We start from the raw sequence: 20,237 nt of genomic DNA, 5'->3' as shown, positions 1-20,237 counted from the left end.
CCCTACATTTTCATGTTTTTCTCAAGTTTTTAGGGGGGGAATACAAGTTAAAACACTAAGAACATAACTACACTTTTCTAACAGCCTTCATCAGAAAAGTTCAACTCCATTCACGGACTGTTTTGGATATCTTAAACATTTTTGTTTTCAAAACTGTATTAGGTGCATGTAGTTCCACTTCTTAGATTTAAAATGACTACTTGCACATCTCCATACGATTTTTCTACAATTTATGGTGATTTTTACAAAACTGCCTATCATTTCAAACATCAATCCGGACCAGTCTGTGATTATGGACTTTTTCACATAAGTAAGAAGTCATTAAAAATTATAATAAAAATTATGAACAAACTAGACTCATTTTCCAAACTCTCAGAAGTTACAGAACTTGATTTGGACACTTTATGATTTTTCTACAATTTTTCCAATAACAGTTACAGAAAATGTTATTAACAGAAAAACACTATAAATTTCATTTCACCTTGTAACATGTTGAGCAAGGTATACATCGTTATGTGTTTATGTGTAGTTGCAATATATGACAATTTTGTATTCTTATATAGACATACATCAGAAAACAAATGGATTTACACCTCCACAAGTATGGTAAATATATAAATGATATTACAAGGCTATATCCATTAAAATACAAACATTGGTAAATTATGACAAGTAAGGCCTATGCTCACTACCCACACAAATAATTGATAAACTATAATAGGTATAGTTTAGGGTTATTTATATAACAAACACATTATTAAAGGCTTTACACATACAAAAGAGTTATTGCCACTATGGACAATTATGATAATCTATAATAAGTATAGTTAAGCCATTATACCCCCACAAACGAACACGCTAGTTATAATCGGTATAGTTATGGTAAATATATATTACAAACAAAGTGATAAACTATAATAGGTATAGTTTATGTTTCATCTACCCTAAGAACTTAATTACAAGAAAGGAATTCACCATCACTTTTGATAAGCTATAATATGCATAGTTTAGGTTCACTAATCACTATTACTCTCCGGTGAACTATGATATGTATAGGTTATATTCACATCACCACCACTTTAGATAAGCTATAATATGCATAGTTCATGCTCACTAATCACTATTACTATCTGATGAACTATGATATGTATAGGTATAAGTCCACATTAAATTTCCGCATTGTTAGACTTCAACTATAATCGTTGAGCGTATATGCTTGAGTCATACAAGAATTTAGTCTGGATTGGCTTAGAATTGGTGGTGCCCGCCTCATCTCCTGTTCCTCGTTGGGTTGTGGACCTAGGGCAGACCCACTATATTCAACGTTTTATCTAACTTAAATCTTATATAACTTATATACGCTGGACGATTATAGGGGAAATCTACGGGTCAACCTAGGGTTCATCAACACATCATATAGGAATAATCTGTTTACACTTAACTAAGAAAATATTGGATTTTCTGGAGATAAAACTCTATCGATTTTAAAAGGGAAAACGGTTTCTACTCCAAACAAAACTCTTATGAACTCACCAACTTAATTGTTGACACCCTTTCAAAACTACTTGTATTCTCAGGAAATCAGTGAAACAGGAAAACTTCAGCGCTTTGAGGATGGGACGTTAAACCGTCAACAATTTATTTTTGTCATCATAATGTAATTGATTTTGAAACATGTAAACATATACTTTGGTGTAACTTCTTCAATTATATTTATGATGGTTGTATTTACTTTGAGCACTATTATACACGTTGTTGTGATACTGTACATGAAGTCCTCCACCCCTGGACGTTTCCGCCATCCTTGGTTTGGGGGTGTGACAGAGGTCACCCTCCGAGCTCAGGAGTTTCCTAGGGTTGGCAGGGTATTATCGGAGGTTTATCAAAGATTTCTCTAAGATCGCAGTGCCACTCACCAGATTGACCCGGAAGGGTGTTGCTTTTTCATGGGGTCCCGAGCAGCAGGCCTCCTTTGAGACACTTCGCCAAAAGTGTTAGCCCTCCCGGAAGGGATGGAGGACTTTGTGGTTTTCTGTGATGCATCGATTTTGGGGTTGGGAGCGATACTGATGCAGAGAGGGCATGTGATAGCGTATGCATCGAGGCAGCTGAAGCCTCATGAGACTAGATATCCCACCCACGATCTAGAGTTGGGGGTAGTAGTGTTCGCCCTCAAGATTTGGCATCACTACTTGTATGGGGTTCAGTGTACGATATACACGGACCATAAGAGTTTGAAGTATTTGATGGATCAGCCCAACCTGAATATGCGTCAGAGAAGGTGGTTGGATGTGGTCAAGAATTATTATTGTGAGATCCTGTACCACCCAGGCAAGGCTAATGTGGTAGCCGATGCATTGAGCCGCAGGGCGGAGAGCACCCCGCTGCGGGATGTATGTTTGAGATTGACCATGATAGCTCCAGTGTTGGACGCCATTCGGGGGGCACAGGCCGAGGCTGTGCAACCTGAGATTCAGAAGAGGGAACGGTTTGTTGGTTTGGTTTCAGAGTTCGTTACCGATGGTCGGGGGCTTATGACATTTCAGGGGCGTATCTGGGTACCGTTTGTGGGAGGAACACGTACCATTTTGATGGAGGAGGCGCATCGATCGAAATTTTCGATCCATCCAGGGGCCACTAAGATGTATTTGGATTTGAGAAAGGAGTATTGGTGGCCCTGTATGAAGAGGGATGTCGCGTGGTTTGTTGAGAGGTGCTTGACCTACCGTAGGGTTAAGGCCGAGCACCAGAGGCCGCATGGTAAGTTGCAGCCATTAGAGATTCCCGAATGGAAATGGGAACAGATCACTATGTATTTCATCACCAAATTGCCAAGGACTGCCAGAGGAGTTGATGCAATTTGGGTGATTGTGGACAGATTGACGAAGAGCGCTCACTTCCTTGCTATCAGCGAGAGTTCTTCAGCAAAGAAATTGGCGGAGGTGTATGTGAGGGAAGTGGTATCTCGGCATGGGGTGCCGATCTCGATTGTTTCAGACCGTGATGTGCGCTTCACTTCCAGATTCTGGAAGAAGTTTCATGAGGAGTTGGGTACTAGACTGCATTTTAGTACCGCATATCATCCCCAGACAGACGGTCAGAGTGAGCGGACGATTCAGACGCTCGAGGACATGCTCCGGGCATGTGTGTTGGATTTCGGGGGTAGCTGGGATGCGTATTTTCCCTTGGCAGAGTTTTCCTACAACAACAGCCATCATTCGAGCATTGGTATGCCACCCTTTGAGCTGTTGTATGGGAGGAGGTGTCGGACCCCCATTTGTTGGGGAGAGGTTGGACATCGGGTGATGGGCAGTACAGAGATCATGCTTCAGACGTCAGAGCAGATCCAGCAGGTCAGACAGAGGTTGTTGACCGCTCAGAGCCGACAGAAGAGTTACGCAGACAGGCACCGGTCCGAGCTTGAGTTCCAGGTCGGCGACCTTGTACTCCTGAAGGTCTCTCCTTGGAAAGGAGTGATTCGATTCAGGAAGAGGGGCAAGTTGGGGCCCCGATATATTGGTCCTTTCCGTGTGATCGCGAGGGTAGGTCGGGTATCCTATCGTTTGGATTTGCCAGCAGAGTTGGGGCAGATTCACGACACTTTTCATGTGTCGCAGCTGAGGAAGTGTATAGCCGACGAGTCGACGGTGGTTCCATTAGAGGATATTCAGGTGGATGCGAGCCTGAATTATGCTGAGAGACCAGTGGCCATCAGAGATCGGAAAGTCAAGGTTCTGAGGAACAAGGAGGTACCCCTGGTGTTGGTTTAGTGGCAGCATCGGAAGGGGTCAGAGATGACCTGGGAGCCGGAGCGTGAGATGCGTGAGCAGCATCCGGAGCTATTTTCAGAGCGAGACTTCGAGGGCGAAGTCTAGTTCTAGTGGGAGAGAATTGTAACAGCCCGGATTTCCAGGTATCTTTTATTCATGTATTTCTTTGGTGTTTTGTGAGGGGACTCGGCGAGTTGGAGCTCAAACTCGCCGAGTAGGATCGCGGTTCTAGACGAGGGTTCGCGCCTGGACTCGGCGAGTCCAAGGGATGGACTCGGCGAGTCCGCGCTGTTTAATGAAACCCTAATTTCCCGGTCCTAAGCCCTATTTAAAGGACCTTATGGCCCTTCATTGCGGCTACCTTGACCTGGAGAGCACCAAAGCGGCTGAGAGTTCTTGTGAGTGAGATAAGAGGCCATTATTCACCAAGTTTGTGTGTATTTGCAAGAAAGGAAGGGGGAAATCAAGCTAGGAGAGTTGGGGAGCTTGGATCTACTTCCATTTCGTCAGAGGAAGCTTATTGAGGTATCATTCAGAGCTTATTCTCGTATTTTTGTTGATATGGCCAAATCTAGGGTTTCTTCATGCCTTATTTGCCTTGTATTTGGAGTGTGAGAGGTCCCATGGGGATATGGTACCTAGATCTGGACCTTAGCAGGTCCAGATAGTCCCAAATGCCATGTTTTATGTCCTCCTTTTGGGTTTGGAGACTAGGGTTGCCATCTTAGATGTCATTTCTCCAAAAAGAGCCTTGTAGGTGTTGCATGGTAGCCAAGACTGTGACTTTACGTGATGAATGAGCTTAGGAGGGCCAGATCTATGAGTTGATGGAGCGAATCTGACCTCAGAAGCGAGATTGAGTTGATGCATGGCATGGACTCGCCGAGTCCGAAGAACAGACTCGGCGAGTAGCATGAAGATTGTCCTTAACCACTCAGTGAGTGGTCTTGCCGAGTTAAGGGTTGACTCAGTGAGTCAGGGAGAGTTAGAGAGGGTTGACAGGTGGACTGAGTCGAGCTGGAACTCGCCGAGTTGTTCTTGAGACTCGGCAAGTTAAGTCGTGGTGGCCCCACGATTCATACCAGGTGGGACTCGTCGAGTTGGGGGTGTACTCGACGTGTCAGGAGGGGATCCTAGAGAGTCAGTGAACACGTATAGACTCGCCGAGTCGCCATAGTGCACTCGCCGAGTCCGGTCAGAGTTGACCGTTGACTGTTGACCAGAGTTGACCAGTGTTGACTTGATAGGGGTAATCCACCTTAGTGGTAAAAGTGTTAATTAGAGATATATGATGTTATAGGAGGATTATAGCTCGGAGGATCGAGCACGAGTGATTTCCGGGATTCGCGAGTTATCGAGATATACGAGGTGAGTCTTCTCACTATACTTTACCTTGAGTAGGTAATTAGAGTTATGTGACAGAGTATGCGTATGCTATATGTATGTTATGTGTTGTACTGCATTATGTCTATGTGATTTATGTTGTGCATGCTTATAGAGTTGGAACCGAAAGGTTCCCAGAGTTAGAACCAGTGGGTTCACAAAGTAGGGTCTACGGACCCACAGAGTTATAGCCTCGAGTGGCTAATATGTGTTATGTGTGGTATTTTGGGGAACTCACTAAGCTTTGTGCTTACAGTGTTAGTGTTGTTTGTTTCAAGTACTAGTGATGACCGTGGGAAGGCGTCGGCTTGATCTGTACACATGCATGGGATTTTTATAATATGTGATCTTGGGATTTTGTATGATATGGATTGGAGTTTTAAACTTGATGTTTTATGAAAATTTAAATGAAAAATGTTTTTATATTATGCGAAAAATTATTTTGAAATTCACGGTGTTACACATTAAAATGATTAAAAACGGACTTAAAATGCTAAAAATACTGAAAACCGGGTAGGAAGTGCTAAAATCCGAAGTTCAGGACCGGAGGTGCTAAGGCTCGGTCATCAGCAGCCTAAATCCAAACGGAGGTCTTGGTCGCGGAGGCGGATCTGAAGCAAAAGGGGCTGCGGTCCGAGGTGTTGCTCGCTGCGGGGCTCGCTGGCTGCGGTCAGCTTGTTGCGGCTACTCCATTGCGGTCCGAAGTCTGCGGCTGCTCAAGGGCCTCGGATTCAGTTCAAGTGGCCTCGGATCCAAGAGGACTTGGCCCCTATAGAGAGGCTTCGGCCCTAAGGGGTTATTTTCCAAACTATCTCCCCTCTTGGAGTGGTTTCTCATCAAACCAAGTACCGGGATGCCCTCAAATGATCAAAATAAATCGAAAGGGGTTTTGAGAGAGATTTTGGAAGAGATTTTACAATCTTGGAGAGATTTCTCATATGGAGAGAGATTTGGGAGAGATTTCACATTCTTAGAGAGATTTTTCATACGAAGAGAGATTTGGGAGAGATCTCACATTCTTGGAGAGATTTCTCATAGAAAGAGAGATTTGGGAGAGATTTCACATACTTGGCGAGATTTGGGAGAGATTTCACATACTTGGAGAGATTTCTCATACAAAGAGAGATTTGGGAGAGATTTCACATACTTGGAGAGATTTGGAAAGATTTCACATACTTGGAGAGATTTGGGAGAGATTTCACATACTTGGAGAGATTTCTCATACAAAGAGAGATTTGGGAGAGATTTCACATACTTGGAGAGATTTGGGAGAGATTTCACATACTTGGAGAGATTTCTCATACAAAGAGAGATTTGGGAGAGATTTCACATACTTGGAGAGATTTAGGGGAGATTTGGGGTAGCGAGAGATAGAGTGAAAACGATTGAGAGAGGTTTCATGTGTGACATTTGTGAGTGTTTGGCTCCGCAACGCAAGGTCCGTAAGCCCCATTAAGCCATGTTTAAGGATCTTACACACTCCCAATGAGTATGCAACATTGTTTTATCGGTTTGGTTCGTGACTTACCACAGTTTTAGGTTAAGGAAATCTAGATGTACGAACTTTTCAATTTATGATCTCTCATTAGAATAGCGAGTTGTATAGTAATTACCTAACGTAAGCCCTAGTACACAAGGGTTAGTTGGGTTGACCAGTTTGACTTGTTGACTTTATTTGACTTTGACTTGACCAGAATTTGACGGTTGTCACATACAACAATGATCCAACAAACAATTGGATGTGTGCTTTCCGCCTTACTTCCTGTTCCTTGCTTGGTTGTGGGCTTAGGGCAGATACGCACAATCGATTGTTTGTTTACTCTGAGTTTTATATAACTTGTATCCATTGAGTACTCATAGAAAGGATTGTAGAGTTATTTTTACTTATATTTCATTAAAACAGGAAATATAGGATTTTGGGGAGGAACAGACGAACTTTTCTAAACAGAACTTATAACTGACTACATTTTACTACAACTTTCTACAACATACTTACATCACTAAAATCTTATGAACTCACCAACTTAATTGCTGATCAACTCTTTCAAAATAACTTGTATTCTCAGGAGACTAGTAGACAGGTACTCGCGCTAGGAATTCAGAAGATGGAGCATAATAGCTTCAAGTATTGTTTTGTTATTTGCTTATGTATTCTATGTTTTGTGAACACATACATTGTAAACACTTTCTTTCTAATGAAATGGTTGTTCATTACTTTGATTACTATGATGCATGTCTTATGATACTAAACATGACGTCCTCCGCCCCCAAACGTTTCCGTCGTTCCGGTTTTGGGGTGTGACAACAACCGAGTGCAACTCCCTCGAATCTTCAACAATACATCCAATCCGAACATGCTCTACAACAGACATAACCAACACAATCTCTATGCCCACAGCCTATGACTAGAAAACCCTTATGTGGTCCTCAACATATGTATGGATTGCCTCTAAGCCCACAACATGAGTCTGGTATGCCATCCCCGGCCCTGAGCTCATGACTGGAATGTTCCCGATGACCGATCGACACTACTATCGTCACCTCAGTTACCCAGCACTCCGACCCTATAGATACCTACTTTCCTCCGCCACTCGAAGGGCCTAGTTGACGCTCCTCTCATCAACGAACAGCATAACAATACAAAAACTACTACCACACATGAATCCCAAGACACATCACCATAACTCAAGCCATCATCAACATACCTACCACCACCGGCCAACCAGTATGGCACTCATATCTAACCCATATCACCCCCTTCGGGTTAGAATACCAACATGTCTAATCAATTCAACTATTGAGTTGAAATTCTCAGGGTTTGTTGGCCTACCGCCTCAATCCTACCGCTCCCTTTGAGCCTCCGTGCCTACGACTTACAATCGGCCCGCACCGGGTATCTTGGCCTACTACATAGACCAGGACCGCCTCAACCCCAACCAAATGCCATAGACGATCATGAGAAAGATCTAACCCGGTTCCCAAACCCTGAATGACAGGATATTCTAGTCCCAAACCTTCCCAGAATTGACGAATACCCATTCGGATCCACTCTCAGTCCCCAAATGGAGTATTACCCGATCCAAGAAGATGAAACCTCGGAGGCACACCGAACTGATGAGATCACCAAAATCCTCCGAACTCCGTCCGACCACTAATAACAACTTCCGATCCACCAAAATACACCGGAGTCCTCAGTCTACTCCAACAGCATGTTCAATACTTGGAACAGACCTGTTGATTGCTATAGCGTAGCATCCTACTTAATACTCGAACATAGATCTATAAATATATACAAAGTCTTCAGCATGACTGGACCACCCTGCCAGGCCTTCAGTCTATCTGTACCGTTCTCCGAGCCTTCGATCTGACTGGTACGCCCCACTGGCCTTCAGTCTATCCGGACCGCTCTAAACTGTTGAGCATCTCCCTGGACTATCCCTCTTGATGCTCTCTCCCATGCATCCTGTTCTCACCCACTTGGGGCCTCGAACTCCTAATCTACTGTGGACTATATCCCCAGCCTAACCTTAGGCCTCATATCGATCGTCTACCTTCTTGGAAATCCGAGGTCTATTCCCTGGCCCGCGTGTCTACCACACATGCTAAATAACCCGCACTCCCGTGTTGAATGCACTTCTGAGCCCTGGAAGCTAACAAAACCCTCAATCTATCAATCCAAAAACCCTCAAATTCGAGCACCGAATACTTGAACTGAACTCGATTCTTGACTAGAACTCCAACTTGGTTCCCCAACTTCTACTATCAAGCACCTAGAAGACGTGTTCTTATGCTGGGGAGTTTGGCCGAATCCCCCAATCAACACAACCCTCAAACCAATCAGCCACTAGGGCCTCCATTCTCCCTGTCAGATTACGAAAAAACCTCTCCCACTTCTGCATCTCGGGGTAACACTCCCCCACTTAGATTTTACTAAGCCTTCATAATACATGAAAATTGGAGGATTCTCAATCCTTCTCACTTCCCAACGACCGATCCGATGACAACAAACTCTTTCCCACTAGTTTTCCATTGCTAGCTATACCCAATTCATCACACACTTCTAAGAACCAGATGAACACTTCCTGAATCCCAGAGAAACCGACATCCACTAATGCTTGAATGACTCCACACTTACGTCCTGAGGACCATAAGATAGATGCACCAACTAATACCTCGACAATGAGTTACTTCTCTTGGCGATGTAGTCCGTCAATCACTAACGATTGCTAACCACTGAATCTCGACAATGATGAATAACCCTTCTGTGGGATCCTATCCGAAGGCCTGCCACATAATACCCCTTTTCCAAAGGTGTTCCCAACCAGCTTCCTGCTCTTGGGCTTCAGAAATCATTATCTTCAGGGTTTGCACCCTGACTCACTTACCAGCTCAAACGCCCACAGCTGAACTGCGGCAGCTGAAACAACCTCTGCCCTAAACCGGGCTACAAACTATTCCCAAGACATAGTCTACAATCCCAAAAGTGCAATAGATCGCACAATCAATCCTTTCCGTCCTATACAAGAGATTCAAGGCAAACCAGACCTCATAAATACTTATGCCACGTTGACCGTCCTGAGCTCACCGGTGTTGAAATAGTGTTGCATATTCCTGCAACCAACTGACCCCAAGTTGGAATACAACCTAATCCTGGGGTCACAAGCTTGCTCACTCCTTTGAGATCAGAAAACTGAGAGGGCGCAATCCTTGCCCTACAAAATGACGGTCCAATCCATTAATTAACCATTTCACTTCCAGCTACAAAACCCCAACTGAACATAATCATCACTCCTTTCCGGAGTTCCTGCGACCCATATTCCAGCCTCGAGCAAACCACCGAGCCTCAAATCTATAAACTTGTGTGCTAACCTCTCCCGCTTCACCCGCGAAAATATAACGAGTACCGATCATCTTCCTGTTCCTAATTAACTGCAGCCCTCTACTCATCTAAATATGTCCCAGAACTAAGAAGTTCGACCAGCTCCTCCCCTTGCCATTGTTACAGATGCTAAAGCTGACGTGGCAACTGTCTCAGCAATGACTGCATGACGCTCGACAAAATACTCAACCATGGTGGTCTTGAAAGACCCAATCATCTCCGGAATTTATCCCCGAACGATCTCCCTGACACGATCCTCTGACAATACTTGCCTATCCTGGCTGCCAGTTCTCGATCCTAATCCGGATCTGGTCTCAAAACGTCTCGAATAATCCATACCATAACTAGGAACCAACTTCCAACTAAACCCCAGGGGTTGTGACTTCCTTGCTACGCGTATGCGTTCTGTGTTTTCAGTAGTACGGGCCCATACTACCTTCCACACCTACCCATATTTGTCTCAAGTATCACCACAACACTCTAACAATATACATAGACAATACTGGCCTGTCCTGGCTAGCCATACATAACGCTGGACCCTATAGACTTTCGAATATCCAATTCTACCCTAAGCCCTAATCAATGAGGACAGAACATAAGGCCAGATCAAACATTATCAGGCTATATGGTCTTAATTATATACAACTATGATGCATACACAAGTAACTACATTAATGATGTCAATCTCATATAAGGAAAACCCTAGGCCAACAGGCATCAAGAAATCAGGCAATTCTATCATGCAATTCCTGAAGATCCCTAGCCTAGTACTAGCATGTTGTTCTAACATATCACAATATCAAATAACAGTATGGTATTTTGGGGTCTACTTATTGACTCCGGCTGATCGTACACTTCGCATCCGCTTTTACTTATTTTGAAAACCATTTAGAATTTATTTTGAAAACCTTTCCCTGATTTGAGATTGGAGTCACACGAATGTTCCTCTAATTCACTCAAACCAAGGCTCTGATACCAACTTGTAACACCCATAAAATTCGAGCCAATTTAAAACTTTTAAGTCATTGAAACCATTCAATTATTACAATCTATTTTCAAAATAGTTTACACATCAGAGTTCCCAGAAATCATAATCGTCAATCGAGGAAATGTAAGGTCACGCCTTCGCCTACCCGCGACCATCCGCTGAACCTGAAACAATAAACTAAAACTGTAAGCCTGAAAGCTTAGTGAGTTATCCCCAAAATACCAACCTCATATAACCATAATCATATCATTTCAGCAAATACAGAACAACCATGTATCTCGGGTCTACATTGTGACTGGTCCGCCCACACCGGGCCTTCAGTCCACTCTCTGAGTCTACAGTATGACTGGACCTCCCACACCGGGACTTCAATCTATCTGGATATATCCCGAGCCTTCGGTATGACTGGACCGTCATACGAGCCTACGGGCTATCCGGACCACTCGTAGGGTATGTTGGCCTTCAGCACAAAGCAGGACCGCCTCAATCCAACATCAAGCAAATAACCATGTGCACATATAACATATAATCACATAACAGTCCGTAGACAAACAAATCGATCTAGCAGATCATATAGTATAGCAACATCCTAACCAGGATACCGACCTAACCGGTCACTAACATAGCATCATCCTATATGCCAGGATACCGACCTAAACCAGGTCACTGACATAGCATCATCCTACATACCAGGATACCGACCTAAACCAGGTCACTAACATAGCATCATCCTATATACCAGGATACCAACCTAAACCAGGTCACTGAACGTAGCATCATCCTATATACCAAGATACTGACCTAAACCAGGTCAATGACATAGCATCATCCTAACGGATCATAAGAGCATAACAACATACTGTCTATCCTGATACCGATCTAACAGATCATAACCACATCAAACAAGTACAAGTACAAAATCCAAAAAAGGGTCGGCCTTGGTGCCTTAGACCCTGTTGATAGAGTGAGGATGACTCACCTTGAAATGTCGAACTGAAGAGGTGGGTTCAAATCCCCCGATCACATCCACGAACTCCACCACCTAACACTTTGATGAAACCATATCTGTAAGTGCCCAAATTACCCGAATACCCTTGGAAGTCAAACTGGTCAACTCTTGGTCAAAGTCAGCCTTCCTAATTGACCCTCCTCGTCGAGTCAGCCCACTGACTCGCCGAGTTCCTAAGCTCTAAAAAATCCTCATATCACGACTCAACTCGCCGAGTCACCCCAAGACCCTTCGAGTTCGCCAATCCCCGAGTCCTAGACCGTCCAACTCATTGAGTCACCACTCAACTCACTGATCCTTATCATAACCAGATGGGTTAGGGTTTGCGACCCGACTCGTCGAGTCCAATAATAGACTCGCCGAGTTCACTTAAGTCATCCTCATTCAGACGATTTCAATCCATCCCACTGCTTCCAACTCATAGATCTGGACTCCTAGGGCTAGTTTTACACATAAAGTTTTCAACTTTATGTGTATGCAAGGTGATTTTGGCTCAATACAAGCTAGAGAGAAGGTTCAAGACAAGAATGCTCACAAACAAGCTAAAGGGCTAATACTTTATGCCTCCATGGACCAAGATAAGTCTAGATCTGAAGTTGCAACCCTAGATCTAGTCCCAAAACCCGAAATGGATTCCAAACATGCTAAATAGTCCCAACTCATCATACAAGAATAGATCTAGAAGGGAAGAGCTCAAGGCAATGACTTGTTACCTCCAAAATGTGCCCAAGATGAAGTAGATTCTGGATCTACACGAATTCCTTGATGCTAGCCTCTTGATCTACAAGCTTCCTTCACTAGAATCACCTTCCAAAGCTCAAAAACTCTCACCAATGGCTCACACACAATTTTAGGGTTACTGACTCTCAAGGGGTAACAAAGAGGCTGAGGTGAGGACATAAGATCCTTTAAATAGGGTGCAAACCCTAAATTCTAGGGTTTTCTCTTTCCAGACCAACTCATCGAGTTATGCCACCGACTCGGCGAGTTGGTCACTTAACACGTGACCAAAAACACCCGCTCTGACTCGACGAGTCAAGATACCTACTCGCCGAGTCAATTCCTTTATCTCCACATAAGACCCCGAACTTATATTCCTGAACTTGGGATGTTACAACTTTATTGATGAAGATTGGGCCATGCACAAAAGAACTATCAACTTTAAATCTTTAGATGGTCATAAGGGAGAAGACATTGGGCTCACGTTGTTGACTTGTCTTCAAGAGTGGTGTATCAATAATGTAATGACCATAACCGTAGACAATGCTAGTGCAAATGATAAAACAATCGAAATTCTAATGAAAAAACTACCAAACTTGTATGATGGAATGGGCGGCGACTCCCCAATTTTGTTTAATCGGGAAGGACATGATTGAAAAATATGATTAGTATTGGGGCGGCGTTGAAAAATTAAACGACTTTTTGTATTTTCTTCACAAGTTTTTGAAGCCTTTTCACCTCGCAGGGCACGATCATCGCTGAATGTCGCGCCAAAGGGCCTTGACCTCGTGTCATGCTAAACTGTGGAAATATGTCTTCAGATATTTTATCACAGGATGGTTTTGTGAGTTATTCCTAATTAACTCTCATTGGCACTAGAATGGTACACTCAGCTAAGATTCAGAAACCATTGAGTGTCTCGCTAAGAGCCAAGTTAACTTGTTAAATTGAAAATTTGTATTGAGATCTTTGATCGAGGATATGTAGGGGTTAACATCAAAAATAGCTACGGGTAGTTCTCCGATACTCAACAAATCACAGTGCGTTCCTCGGTGTTCACACAAATACTGCGAGTAGTCTCCATCTGAGCCAAGGTTGGGTCCTTGAACAACTGTGGTGAGAAGGGTCTTTATGATTCTGTGATCCACAGGGACTTTTTACTCATGGTTACTTTTCAAGACGCATATGTGATCAACAAAGAATATTCATTCGAAGGAACAAGAAGTGAAGATTATTTTTCAACACACAACCTTTCAACCCCCAAAACAAGGTGAAGCTGTATTTGAAGTTATGTGACGAATTGCATTGAATCCTCCTCAATCAATTTGCTGCAATCTAGAAGAATCAGTCTTTCTGTAATTATCTTTGAAGTTTTTCAAAGATGAAAGTACTGATTTTAAAGAGCCTATACAAGAAACCTCTTTACCCAATGTGCGTTCAAAGTAAAATTTTAAAGGAAGTTCAACTGTTCAAGATGAAGTCATTCATGTAGAAATTCATATGTTCATCTTGAAGTTGTGAAGAAATCGAAGATAAAAGTCGAAGGTCAAGAACAAAGAGAAGACTGAAAAGAAAAGAAAGTTATAAACCAAGGGGGAGATTGTTACGACATGATTTGTGGTTTATACTTTACTTTTGATGACTTTTAGAATTCTCGGTCTAGGACCGAAAACACCATGAATTCGGTGGTGTTTGGACCGAAATCACATGGTGATTTCGGTGGGCTTAATGATGTTTTCGGTTTGGGTTTTGGGCTAGGCCTTTGTAATTAGGTCTAGGTATATATATTGTATTGTTTCATCCGTGTTAAGGGTTGGTCATTCCAAGAAGCTGATATCGAGTATAGAGAGAAAGAGAGAACCGACAGTAATTGAGAATCTTATGTACTAGACTATTGATCAATATAGTGTGCATTGAAGATTCGATAATTGTGTTCTTAATTCATCATAATTGTTTTGCGTTAATCATTAGATTGGGATTCCGCACCAAATCTAGTCACTGCGATTGATACATTAGATCGGGTTTTACAATTTGTTATGGAATCATAAGCTACAAAAGTCATAAAAAATATAATGTTTATAATCACATTGTAAATGTTATTCCGGTTATTCACGTTGTAGAATCCTAATACGGTTATATTAGGTTTTTAATCATCTTGTACATATTATTTAAATTACTCAGGTAATAACCAAACCAAACCCGTATTGGTTATTTGGTTTGGTTTCCAGTTCATGCAGTTACCCTTATTTGATTTTCGGGTTATTCGGACTCGGTTCGGTCCGGTTCCGACCCGTATAACATCCCTAACCAAAGACACGAATTGGTAAATGATCTTATCTGAATGTTTGGTAAATAACAATTGATATGTTGGTTGATAAATATGAAATGACATAAAAAGACATTTGAATATATAATTAAAAAACTAACTATAAGGGTATATTTGGAAAAAGCCCAATAAGTTTATCATAAATCATCTCAAATAACTTTTTCTAATTGTCTCACCAAACAATAAGCTCCAAAAATAAGTTTGTTTATTTATGCAAAATACCAAACAAAACCTTAATGAATAGAGACACATATAGTATGAAGCCTAGCTCCAGTAGGGGAGGAGCACATAATAACATGATACTTAAAAGTTAAAACAGATAGTATGAAGGCAAAAAAAAGCATCTTGTTCTTGTTCTCAAGGCAGCAGGGAAAGAAGCACGAAACAAGCATATATGAATTTTATGTTACAGGATACAAGATGGCACGTCCCACTTTACTAATAATTCCTAAGACAATAAATACAGTAAAGTAACCTAAAAACACTTTCACGATAATAGAGTCTTCTTATCCACAAGTTATAAAGTTTAAAGAATTGAATGATATCCTCATAGAAAACAGATGAGATGTTAAATACATACAAGAAGATACAAGTACAACAACACTTTTTGCATAAATTAGTGACCACCTGGATTGCGGTTCCAAGACAAATAAGATGGATCTCCAAGACGCCTGCACAGCATGGGATCAGAACAAATTACAACTTGTTTCATTTTCATATAATTATAACATTAGCATGACTCATGAGTTGTGTGCTTATCTTGAGGCATGATCATGTCACATTTTTCAACACTATCAACAGTGAGAGTTTGTTTGGAATGGAGTCATTATAGTCCATGATCATGTTTGGTTTTTTTTTTATATTATATAAAATTTAACTTTAAAAAAAAATCAACTTTATTCTATGATGCATGATTTTAATTATAATTAATGAACTTCTACTCACAAAAATATAGAATTAAGCATAATAAAAGCTAATTAAAACTCAAATAAGATTATAATCAAAATAATAAATACTTTAGTTGATGTAAAGATAAAATTGTAATTTAATTAAAACTTAAAAGAATGAATCTCTTTAAAAAAAACATCTGTGTGTCATTAATGTTTATAACATAAACATTATTCATTGATTCATTCCATTTCAACAAAATTAAAGGAACCATATTCCTTCAAGAATGTCCGGTCCATTCCATGAGGCAAAACAAACAAACAGGTTTTTTTTTTTTTTTCTTTGAGCGATTCCAGCAAACCAACACTAACTGAAAATAACCTGAATAAACATTAATAACACAAAGTAGAAAAATTACCTTGGCTTAACAAGATATATAATGGTGAAAGTGATAGCTAGTAAGAAGCACAAGCCACCAACAGCCAGATATGCAATACCAATAAAATTGTTTTTTCCACCAAGCCAACTGCTTGTTGAGAGCACAAGTTTCTTCTTCCCATTGAAACTGTAAGTGTTGTAGTTGTTCTTCATAATCACATTTATTGTATCACCTGCCTCAAGATCCACCTCTATCTTCCCATACAACTTCCTAAATGTTGGAAGAGCTGCAGTCCGCATCCACACAATAAGGTCTTCCTGCTCACTTAACTATACCAATCCACACAAGAAAAAAAAATCATAACCAATTTAAAGGTTGGATTCAAACTTGGATTTAAGAGGCTTACTGGTATGGATTCATTGAGACTTGCACCACCGATAAGTGTTCCATTTTGAAAGTTTTTGGGGAAGACATCCTTGCCAAACTTTTGATCCCTATCACTTTTCCATGAAATGCCTCTCTTGTTTAGGGGTAATTGTTGATTGTTATTAGTGAAGAAGCTGTAAGTATCATTGAACATACTCCAGGCTACCAGCCCACAAGGCACAATCGACCTTCCATTTGCATCATCTTCAGGCTTACAAGAACTTGTATCATCCTCATTGCTTCGGCTCCTCAATTGCTGATCACTTCGGCTCTTAACATACCTGCAAAAAATAAGTGACATTGTTAGAAAGAAAATCAAAGGGTTTGTTTTGTTGTACTCATTCTCATGGATCTAAAGTATAGACAGTAAGTAAGTAATAATGTACTGTTCATGGATCTAAAGTATAGACAGTAAGTAAGTAATAATGTACCTTCGGTGATTCTGATAAAAGTTGTCAAGCTGATAATAGACGTATATAGGCCGCTTCATATGCTTTGGAACCTAAATCATAGACTCAAATTAGATTATGACTCACAAGTCACAGATTCTAAATTTCAATTGCGTAAGTGTCGCGTCTTACAGAGAGGGTTCTATTGCAGGTTTTGTCAGCAGCGGATTGTATGTATCGGACCCTGTCACTTCTTGAGCCCGTTGGTGCGCACTCAGCATCATAGCGATCAACAATTTCGACAACCTATTTAGACAGAAACTAGAAAGTTACTACTAGCGCCAAGAAACCGATAAGGAAATTCCAGTCGATTTCTGCATACATCGCGGGAAGCAAAGAGGGATGCAAGTCCTATTGGTACGAAGACGATCGTCACAAGCATGAAAGCCGATATCACCTGACCAAATAAAGTTATTTTCTTTCAATTTTTAAGAAGCATGAGCAGGAGGAGGAAAAAAAATAAAAGATACGCACCCATCTTGGGGTAAGAATGGGTTTGCACGCTGGAAGTTCCTGCTGAGTAAACCTAGAATCTAAAAACGGAAATTTAAAAAGGAAAAGCTAGATCAGATATATGCGCTTGATATTCTAAAAATAAAATACCAACCCAAACCCAAATCCAAATCCAAATCAAAACCCAACCGTAATAATAAGAATAAGCGATGTATTTGATGGCATATGTGCTACTATCATTGAAGAGATTTACATTTGGGTCGCTTCGAATTTCTCCTAGGAACCGATGAATGCAGGGAATCAGCGGCGGCAGGAGGAGTGGATGAATTCATATCATGAGTTGAAAGAAGATGAAGCAGGGGCTAATCAGGACGAGATCAAAGCGTAAGGACGGACTGAGGGCCTAGGGAACCAAGCGGACAATAACAAACAATAACAATACGATGGAAACAAGGAAGCCGATGGAAAGAGAAGAGGATGGTTCCTGTGAATATATTACTTTTTATCTACTCTTCTTCGACCTTCAATCCTCAAGAAAAGAACTATGTATTGGCCTGGCCGGCGTCCCTTTCTAGCACTCTAGAAAAAAAAAATTAAAATGTACATATAAATACATATAGTATGTTTTTTTCGTTCAATTATTAAAAAAGTACTATAAACAACTATGTAATTAAAGATAAGTTTTTAAAGTTAAATAAATAAAAGCATTAAATATAACTATATACATTTAAAACGATTAATTAAATATTAATAATAATTATAAAATTAGTTAATAAAACTAATAAAAAAACTAATTAAAAATAAATACATAAAGTTAATAATAAAAATTAATAAAATTATTAACAATCATTATTCGACCCAAAAGTAAATATATTTTAGACGAGGGACTAAAAGGAGCAAATTTAGAAACTTAGAACGTGAGACCTTCTATGAGGATCCTAAGAAGGAAGTTAAGGATCTGGGTCTTTGATTGTAGCGACGTTGGTAGTTTCCTCGTAATCGTTGGGATCCTTCAGCCAAAAACCTTTTGGCAGGATCCTCGATCGTTGCGATCAACACGTGGATTATCGGGGTCCTGTTTATGACGGGGTCCTAAGAGAAGATCCTAGATTGGCTAAAGCATTTGCTTCAACATTATCTTCTCTAGGAACTTGGTTTAGGCTGAATGCTCCAAATTTGGAGGCTAAATTTTTTAGGATCTGGAGATATAGTGCTAGTCTTTCTCCTTTTACTGCATAGGATCCATTAAAATGGTTAGTCAATAATAAAGAATTGACGAATACCTGGAGATCCTTGGCTAACTGCAATCCCATGATTAGTTCCTCGTATTCTGCCTCATTATTGGTTGCATTGAACTTACAACTAATTGCTTGGGGGTAGGATGTCCCCTGTGGCAATTTTAGTATGATCCTTAGGCCAGTTCCTTTTTGGTTTGATGCTCCATTTGTGAATAGTGTCCATATTCCCATGTTTTCTTGTTCTAGAAGTTGTTTGGCTTCGATGTATACTTCATCTTGTTGATCATCACTAAAGTCAGCCACAAAGTCTGCCAATGCTTGAGATTTTATAGCGGATCTTGGCTCACACTTTATGTCATATGTGCTTAGTTTCACGGACCACTTTTCCATCCTTCATGACATTTCTGGTTTTCTCATAACATTCTTAATGTGATAATTAGTTCTTACATTTATAGGATGTGTTTCAAAATAGCATCTTAATTTAGTAGAAGTAGTTACTAATGCAAGTATAAGTTTTTCAAGGTGGGAGTACCTGGTCTCAGGATCCAAGAGACTTTTACTTACATAGTAGATGGGATGTCGGTCCCCGTTAAGATCCTTAGCTAAGGTTACACTCATCGCATTTGAGGATATTGAAAGGTAGAGAAGAAATGGTTCCTCGTCTAATGGTTTTACTAATAGGGGTGCTGAAATTAAATATTTTTTAAGTTCCTGGAAAGCATCTTCGTGTTCCTTGGTCCACTCGAACCTTTTGTTCTTCTTCAAGATGTCGTAGAAAGGCTTGCATCTTTCTGAAGATCTTGAGATGAACCTGTTTGGGGCTGCCACTATTCCTGTTATTTTTTGAATATCTTTTGTCGAGGATGGTGATCTTAGATCGAGGATGGCATCGATTTGCTCCATGCTTTCTTCAATTCCTCTTTTGGTCATCATGTGTCCAAGGAACTTGCCAGATCTCATTACAAAGTGACACTTGGAGGGATTCAACTTCATGTTACATTTGTCTAGTATGTCGAAGGCTTCTTCAAGATCCTTGAGATGATATTCAGCTTTCTTAGACTTGACCACCATGTCATCGATGTAGACTTCCATGGTGTCCCCCAGTTTCTCTTTGAACATCTTTTTGACTAGCCTTTGGTATGTTGCACCAAGATTTTTAAGACTAAATGGAATGGCAGTATAACAATAGATACATGTTGGAGTTATGAATGTCATAACCTCTTGGTCGGATGGCACCATCTGGATGTGTTGGGGTACCGCAGATGCATCCATGAATGTTAATAATTCATGACCCATTGTCGAGTCTATCATGAAGTCTATGTGTGGTAG

General features: G+C 41.0%; 1 protein-coding gene across 1 annotated transcript; it reads right to left on the bottom strand.

The window, feature by feature from the left end:
- Nucleotides 1-15,445: 15,445 nt before the first annotated feature.
- LOC111913379 (ALA-interacting subunit 3) lies at nucleotides 15,446-18,248 on the bottom strand. Its single transcript, XM_023909097.3, has 8 exons — nucleotides 17,924-18,248; nucleotides 17,692-17,750; nucleotides 17,540-17,614; nucleotides 17,350-17,463; nucleotides 17,200-17,270; nucleotides 16,749-17,049; nucleotides 16,382-16,671; nucleotides 15,446-15,746 (listed from the first exon to the last, which is right to left on the bottom strand). Exons 1-8 carry the CDS (start codon nucleotides 18,000-18,002, stop codon nucleotides 15,692-15,694), a joined length of 1,044 nt encoding a protein of 347 aa, XP_023764865.1. The 5' UTR covers nucleotides 18,003-18,248; the 3' UTR covers nucleotides 15,446-15,691.
- Nucleotides 18,249-20,237: the final 1,989 nt, after the last annotated feature.

This window comes from Lactuca sativa, chromosome 7 (genome assembly GCF_002870075.4).
Source record: "Lactuca sativa cultivar Salinas chromosome 7, Lsat_Salinas_v11, whole genome shotgun sequence".
Classification (NCBI taxonomy): Eukaryota; Viridiplantae; Streptophyta; class Magnoliopsida; order Asterales; family Asteraceae; genus Lactuca; species Lactuca sativa.
This window is presented reverse-complemented; position numbering and strand designations above follow the sequence as displayed.

Excerpts from the sequence above, each read along its gene's own strand:
- LOC111913379 (XM_023909097.3), bottom strand. The coding sequence starts at position 18,002 with ATGAATTCATCCACTCCTCCTGCCGCCGCTGATTCCCTGCATTCATCG. Across the intron at positions 17,751-17,923 it reads AAATTCGAAGCGACCCAAAT|ATTCTAGGTTTACTCAGCAG; the intron begins GTAAATCTCTTC and ends TTCCGTTTTTAG. Across the intron at positions 15,747-16,381 it reads ATATATCTTGTTAAGCCAAG|GCGTCTTGGAGATCCATCTT; the intron begins GTAATTTTTCTA and ends CATGCTGTGCAG.